Below are 8,009 nucleotides of genomic sequence, written 5' to 3' on the forward strand. Positions count from 1 at the left end.
AGCGCAAGCTTTATGATCCGCTTCACTTCTTTCACGCTGATGATTCCTGGACTAATATACATCGCCTTCCTGGTTCTGTCCAATTGAACATCCAAAGGGTTTCTGGCAGCCGGGACGGAAACGATACTTGTGTGTGGAAGTCGGCTATGTCAGGTATGTATACTGCCAAAGGGTTTTGTAGCTCATTCTGTAACAGCACTCCAGTTGAGTGGAGCAAATTCCTCTGGAATGCCTTTGTGCTGCTGATAAGTGTCCAAAACGACAAGTTTATTATGTTCATTTTGTGAATATTCTGCTCTTAATTGTGTCATTTTAGGACCTTTTTACTTGTTTTGTTCAATAAGTGATTTCAGGGATCAAATTGGAGAAAAGAAGGCTTGGAAGGCTGTTTTTGGACCTTTTTCACTCAAGTTCAGCTTTGCGGACGTAACAGGCTTAGTCTTGCCCAAGACTAAGAGAGTCGACTTATTCAGATCGCCAAGTCAGCAGAATCAGAAACTAACTTATCTCCACAGTTTCAACAACATGATTTGAACGAAGGAAATCCCTGAAATCAAGGAGGGAACTCAGGAGATTGAAGATTCTTGAATCAACACTATAAAAGAAACCCACCATTACTTTTGGGAGGATACTTTTTGATAATTAATAGTTTCAATTTCCTTGTTAGGGTTTTTTGTAAGCTTTTAGCACAATTTCTTATTCTCATTACATTTTGATCATTTCTGCCCTTGTAAGCTATCATAGTCAATTCATGGCTATGAGTAGCTAATTTCCTTTTATCGATTAAGGGATTAATCAAAGGCTAGTATTATTTCCAATTGTGAGATTGTCATTCTTAATTACAGTAATCTAATTTTATGATCCGTTTACATGTTTATCAATCTATAAAATCAGATCTTTAATGAAAGTTTAGTCTTTAGTTCGGCTGGACTTCGGGTTTCTCATTCATTGAAACAACGTTAGGCCGAAGGATTTGTAATCATCTGGAATCCTAACTATTATCAAGCGTATGAACATGTAATTTGGTTTGAATCGGAATCGCTAAGAATTCGGTTAACTTAGGTTGGGTCCTTCTAATTCCTAATGCTTTCGACAGATTAAATTCTAAGCGCTAAGCTAGAACAGTCTGTCGAATAGGAGCTTATCTTTAGGCGCTCTAGGATTTGCTTTACAATTAAGGAAGGATTAGGTCGGGAATGAGTAAGGAACGACTATAACCAACTCAGGTCATGTTAATTATGATATTTTCGCACTTTCAATGATCAAAAAGGAAATAATGGTCGAGCCTGCGGTTGTCCCTTGATCGGTATTTTTGTCAGATAAGAGTAACTCATTTTAATTACAATTGAACTTCACGAAGTTCATCTCGAGATAACCAACCAAACAATCATTCACCCCCCATTTACTTTCATTTAGATTTAGTTATCATACGAAACAATCAGTATTAATCCTTAGGGTACGATCTTTACTTACCATTTCTGCAAATCAGTAGTCGGTCAGTAAATAAATATTTATTTGGTGGATTCGACGCCCATCAAATTTTGGCGCCGTTGCCGGGGATTAATCTAACTTGATTTTGTTTCGTATATGACCAGGTCTGAACCGTCTAAAGAACTCCTTTTCGAATCAGAAATAGAGTTGTTGACAAGAAGAATTCGCAAAGAGATAAGGCTATAAAAATCACAAGCATTTGGAATCCCTAGCTCCAGCGCAGAAGAGGAAATCTCAGACGAGGAAGTTGAGATAATTGCAGCTAAAACAGAAACCATGGCAACCCTCAGGCAATTACACGCCCCTCAAGCTGACCAACAGCCTCTGTGCGTGACATATCCAAATCTGGACGCAGCCTTCGAGCTCAAATCGGGACTGATTCATTATTTACCGAAGTTCCATGGGATGGAGAGTGAAAATCCACACAACCATCTGAAAGAATTCCATGCTGTTTGTTTAGGTATGAGCCCACAAGGAATTACTGAAGAACAAGTTAAATTGAGAGCCTTCCCTTTTTCTTTGCAGGATGCGGCCAAGGACTGGTTCCTCAATCTACCTTCAGGATCTATCACAACATGGGTAGAGATGACCCAAGCATTTCTGGAAAAATATTTCCCAGCCTCTAGAGCGGCAATGATCCGTAGAAAAATCAGCGGGATCAAATAGAAGGACATAGAGACGCTCCATGATTATTGGGAGAGGTTTAAAAGACTTTGTGCAAGCTGTCCACAACACGGTATAACTGAACACTCCCTCGTTCAATACTTTTATGAGGGAATGTTGAGCATGGAAAGAAGAATGGTAGATGCCGCTAGTGGGGGAAACCTCATAGATAAAACTCCAGCAGCAGCTAAAGAGCTAATCCGGAGCATGGCAGCGACATCGCAACAATTCGGGAGACAACAAGAGAGTTCAAGGAAAACATATGAGGTAAATACTTCATCAATTGAAGAAAAGCTTAATTCTCTGACCTCTCTTGTACATAATTTGGTTTTAGGGAAAGCAGTGCAGGTAAAGGCATGTGGGATATGCACGATGACCGGACATGCTACGGACGAATGCCCTACATTATAGGAGGACACTCCAGAACAGCTTAATGCTCTCGGGTATCAAGGACAACCCCAGCGGAGGTATGATCCATACTCGAACACATACAACCCCGGATTGCGTGATCATCCGAACCTGAGTTATAAGCAGCAAAACAATGTTCAGCAACCAAATCCTCCACAACAGTACCATAGGACTCAACAATACAGACCTCCCCAGTCCGACCCAAACCCAGGTATGGCATCTAGTTCTACTGATAATTCTGTCATTGCTAACTTAGTTAAGTTCCAGGAAGAACAATGCAAAGTGAACACCAGTCTTCAAGGAAGCATACAGAACTTAGAAAAACAGATGGGACAGATCGCAACCTCGTTGAGTGCAATTCAGACACAGGGAAAGATGCCTTCACAAACTGAAACAAACCCCAGACAGAACGCAAGTGCAGTCACATTGCGCAGTGGAAGGGACTTGGTCTTGCCCAAGACTAAGCCACCCTGCGACCGGCAGCAGGCCACTACCAAGGAAAACGAAGTAACTGGAAGAGAGACTGATAGCTCAACAAATGACAAACTCCCAAGAAAAGAAGTTGAGGACCAGGACCCACCTTTGGTGATCAGACCACCGTTTCCTAGCCGACTAGCCAAATCAAAGAGGGAAAAGGAAGAAAGGGACATCTTCGAAACCTTTCGAAAGGTAGAGGTAAACATCCCTTTACTTGATGCAATTAAGCAAATACCTCGATATGCAAAGTTTCTGAAAGAATTATGTGTGAATAAGACTAAGCTAGCCGGACATGAGAAGGTAGTTGTAGGAGAAAATGTTTCCGCTGTATTACAAAGGAAAATTCCCCAAAAATGCAAAGATAAGGGTATGTTTGCTATTTCGTGTTTAATTGGTAACACTAGTATCAAGAGAGCAATGTGCGATTTAGGTGCATCAATTAATGTTATGCCTATGTCTATTTACTCTGCTTTGAACGCTGGTCCACTAACAGAAACAGGCGTAGTAATACAATTAGCAAACAGAGCCTTGGTTTACCCGAAGGGAGTTTTAGAGGACGTTTTAGTGCAGGTCAATAATTTAGTTTTCCCAGCCGATTTTTATGTGTTAGATATGCAAAATGATGACAATACCTTGGAATCTTCCGAGATATTGCTTGGAAGACCCTTCCTAACCACGGCGAGAACTAAAATTGACGTCCATAAGGGCATACTGACCATGGAATTTGACGGTAAGGTTGTCCAATTCAATGTGTATGATGCCATGAAATACCCGATTGATGTATCATCTGTGTGTGGAATTGACATAATTGAACCTGTGACCCAAAATATGTTTAATATGAGTGGAAAAGATAAGTTGCAGGTGGCGCTAAGCGAGAGCCTGACCGCGGACAACGAATACATGGAGGAAAGCATAAAAGAAATTGTTGAAGCGTTAAAAAAATCCGACCAGCAGGTAGGGAATGTTCTACATGTTCCAAAAATTAAAGCTAATCAGCCCCCTTTACCATCCATTGTGTAGGCACCTCAATTGGAGTTAAAAGAACTGCCCAAACATCTGAAATATGCTTACTTAGGGGCTGAAGAGACATTGCCGGTAATAATTTCGAACATGCTAAAACCGGAGGAAGAGGGACAATTAATCGAAGTGTTACGGCAGAATAAAAAGGCCATAGGATGGACAATAGCTGATATGGAAGGTCTGAGCCCATCGACGTGCATGCATAAAATTCACCTTGAAGAAGGAGCGACACCAAAACGTGAGGCCCAACGACGACTGAATCCGCCCATGATGGAAGTAGTGAAGAAAGAAGTCCAAAAGATGTTAGACGCCAACATAATATTTGCAATTTCAGACAGCAAATGGGTAAGCCCAGTCCATGTGGTACCAAAGAAAACCAGGATTACGGTAGTTCAAAATGAGAAGGGTGAGATGGTTCCAACTCGTGTGCAAAATGGATGGCGCGTCTGTATAGACTACAAGAAGCTAAATGCCTCTACGAGGAAAGACCATTTCCCACTTCCCTTTATTGATCAGATGTTGGAAAGATTGGCCGGGAAGAAATTTTATTGCAACATGGATGGTTATTCAGGTTTTTACCAAATCCCGGTGGCACCCGAAGATCAGGAAAAGACGACGTTCACATGTCCCTTCGGTACATTTGCCTACCGACGAATGCCGTTTGGATTATGCAACGCACCGGCGACATTTCAACGGTGTATGGTAAGTATTTTTTCTGATTATGTCGAGCAAATTATCGAAGTATTCATGGATGATTTCACTATTTACGGTGACTCCTTTGATGAATGCTTAATCAACCTTGGTAAAATACTGAAACGATGCTTAAAGTTTAATCTGGTCCTAAATTATGAAAAATGGCATTTTATGGTAAATCAGAGCATAATTCTAGGACATGTGGTTTCAGCTAGGGGAATTGAGGTAGATAGAGCAAAGATAGATGTAATTCCGTCTTTACCTTACCCCGGAAGTGTCCGGGAAGTTCGTTCTTTTCTTGGCCATGCAGGTTTTTACCGGCGTTTCATTAAAGACTTCTCCAAGATAACACAGCCCATGTGTAAATTGCTACAGAAAGAGGTCGTATTTGAGTTCGATCAGACTTGTAAGAATGCATTTGATGAATTGAAAGAAAAGCTAGTGTCAGCACCTATCATCCAACCACCAAATTGGAATTACCCCTTCGAGATTATGTGTGATGCTAGCAACTACGCAATCGGCGCTGTTCTGGGACAGCGGATGGATAAGCTACCTCACGTTATCTATTATGCATCAAGAATGCTTGACAATGCACAAAGCAACTATTCGACCACCGAAAGAGAACTTTTAGCTATTGTCTTTGCCTTAGAAAAATTCTGTTCCTATTTAATTGGTACTAAAGTCATTGTGTTTTCTGACCATGCAGCGTTGCGGTACCTAATGAAGAAGAAAGACGCGAAACCTCGCTTAATTCGGTGGATACTTCTGCTACAGGAATTCGACCTTGAAATACGTGACAAAAAAGGGTCTAAAAACTTAGTGGCAGATCATCTTAGCCGGCTCCTCTCATCGGACAGTGACAATGGAGAGCTCAAAGTCGAGTTTCCTGACGAACACTTATTTAGCATCAATACAATCGAGCCTTGGTATGCTGACTTGGTTAATTATATGGTTACAGGGGCAATGCCGGAAGACTTCATCAGGAACGAAAAAGATAAATTGAGGAAGGAAGCCAAATATTACGTCTGGGATGAGCCCTATTTGTGGAAACACTGTTCCGATCAAATGATTCGGCGATGCGTTCCAGAAACCGAAGTCGAGTCCATACTCCAATTCAGCCACTCAAGTGCCTGCGGAGGCCATTTTGGACCCAAGCGAACAGCATGAAAAGTACTCGAATGTGGTTTGTTTTGGCCCAATATTTTTCGTGATTCATATTTGTTTTGCAAATCTTGTGCCAACTGTCAGAGAACTGGAAATTTAAGCCAGCGGAGTCAAATGCCACTTACGTCAATTTTAACTTGTGAAATTTTCGACGTATGGGGCATTGACTTCATGGGCCCATTTCCAAGCTCTTTTGGTTACCTGTACATTTTATTGGCAGTTAATTATGTGTCGAAATGGGTGGAAGCCATTGCCACCAAGACTGACGATGCCCAAACAGTTGTTAAGTTTTTGCAGGGAAACATATTCAGCAGGTTTGGCATGCCCAGGGTATTAATCAGTGATAGAGGAACTCATTTCTGCAACCGAATAATGGTGTCCCTGCTTAAAAAATATGGAGTTAACCACCGTACATCCACAGCTAATCACCCATAGACCAATGGTCAGGCTGAAGTCTCGAATCGTGAAATCAAATCTATACTGGAGAAAACGGTAAACGTCACAAGAAAAGATTGGAGCGTCAGGCTCAAGGATGCCCTATGGGCATACAGGACAACGTACAAAACTCCTATTGGGATGTCTCCCTACCGGATGATTTATGGAAAACCATGTCATCTTCCCATGGAATTGGAGCATAGAGCATTTTGGGCAGTTAAAAAATGCAACATGGCCTATGATGAAGCAGGGGAAGAAAGGAAATTACAGCTACAGGAGTTAGAGGAACTCAGAACCGAAGCCTACGAGAGTTCAAGGATCTATAAACAGAAGTCAAAAAATTACCACGACAGCCTACTCTCACGAAAGCAGTTCCAAGTTGGGCAAAAAGTCCTTTTGTACCATTCACGACTCAAGATTTTTGCAGGAAAATTACGCACTAAATGGGTTGGCCCTTTCATAGTAAAACATGTGTTCCCACATGGTGCAGTGGAAATTGAAAGTGTGAAGAATAACAATCGTTTCAAAGTAAATGGACACCGCCTTAAGCCGTTTTACGAAGGATTCCAAGCTCATGGGACTGAAGAAGTTCACCTTGAACTTCCCAAAAACTGAATACTGACGTTCAGTGATGTCTGGCTACAGACGTAAAATAGCAGCGCTACAGGGAGGCAGCCCTGAGACTAGTCTTGCCCAAGACCAGTCACTCTTTCATTACAGTTTTTATGTCACTGTTTTTAATCTTCAACTAACTTAACTAACTTCATCCCTTCATTGGATGATTTCTGGATTTCATTTTGATGTTTGCAGGTTGAAGTAATGGTTTTCCATGGAGTTGGGCTAAGGAATTGAGCAAGATAGGCATAATGGGCCCTAAAAAGGTTAAAAAAATTTAAAAAAAGAGGTAAAAAGAAGGATACATTTGCTCTCCCCTTTTTCTTTTTTTTTTACCCCGTTAAAATTTAAACCCCTTTAACCCATTCTACCTAAACCCCTCATCTTCACCAAAGGACCAAAACCCTAAACCCCTCATCTCCCCCTAACTCGATGGACGGCTACTTCAGTGATATCCCCAGACGGAGCCGCCACCATCAACCTCCGTCTCCTCCCCGCCAGTACCACACAGACACCGAGCCTCCGTCACCGCCGGCAGACCTTCGCAGTTACGCGAGAAAGAGGAAGGGTAAGGCTCCAATGGCAGCCGAAACTTCTTCACCAAAGGAGCCGATGGTAGCCGAAACTCCTCAGCCAACGGAACCTTCGCCGCCTTCACCATACCGGTTCCACTCTCCCTCCGCTTCTGAGATAGAAGCAATGCTGAAAAGGATGCAGGAAACAGATTCCCAAAACTCACCAACTCCGGTGAGCCACCGTTCTCCATCCCCAATCAGTCCAGCACCTCCGTCGCCAACGGTGAGTCACCATTCTCCAGTTCCCCAGAATCCGAACGAGTCGCCACAAACGGAGAGCCCTCATTCTCCACTCCTGACCGGTTCGACACCTTCCTCACCAACGGTGGACCATCACTCACCAATCCCTGGAAAGTTGAACTCCCCAGCACCAATGGCGAGTAACGATCCCCCAGTTTCTACCGGTCCACCACTCTCACCTTAGGAGTCCGACCACCACTCTCCACCACCAAAAACACAGAAAAAGAG

The 8,009-nt window shown here is 42.5% G+C and overlaps 1 protein-coding gene across 1 annotated transcript; it reads left to right on the forward strand.

Moving 5' to 3' along the window:
* The first annotated feature begins 2,289 nt into the window (after positions 1-2,289).
* LOC136208053 (uncharacterized) lies at positions 2,290-6,966 on the forward strand. The gene is made up of 4 exons (XM_065998891.1): positions 2,290-2,502; positions 2,566-3,993; positions 4,060-5,847; positions 6,352-6,966. The coding sequence occupies exons 1-4, from the start codon at positions 2,290-2,292 to the stop codon at positions 6,964-6,966; spliced, it is 4,044 nt and encodes a 1,347-aa protein (XP_065854963.1).
* The last annotated feature ends 1,043 nt before the right edge of the window (positions 6,967-8,009 follow it).

The sequence above is a fragment of the Euphorbia lathyris genome, chromosome 10, assembly GCF_963576675.1.
Source record: "Euphorbia lathyris chromosome 10, ddEupLath1.1, whole genome shotgun sequence".
Classification (NCBI taxonomy): Eukaryota; Viridiplantae; Streptophyta; class Magnoliopsida; order Malpighiales; family Euphorbiaceae; genus Euphorbia; species Euphorbia lathyris.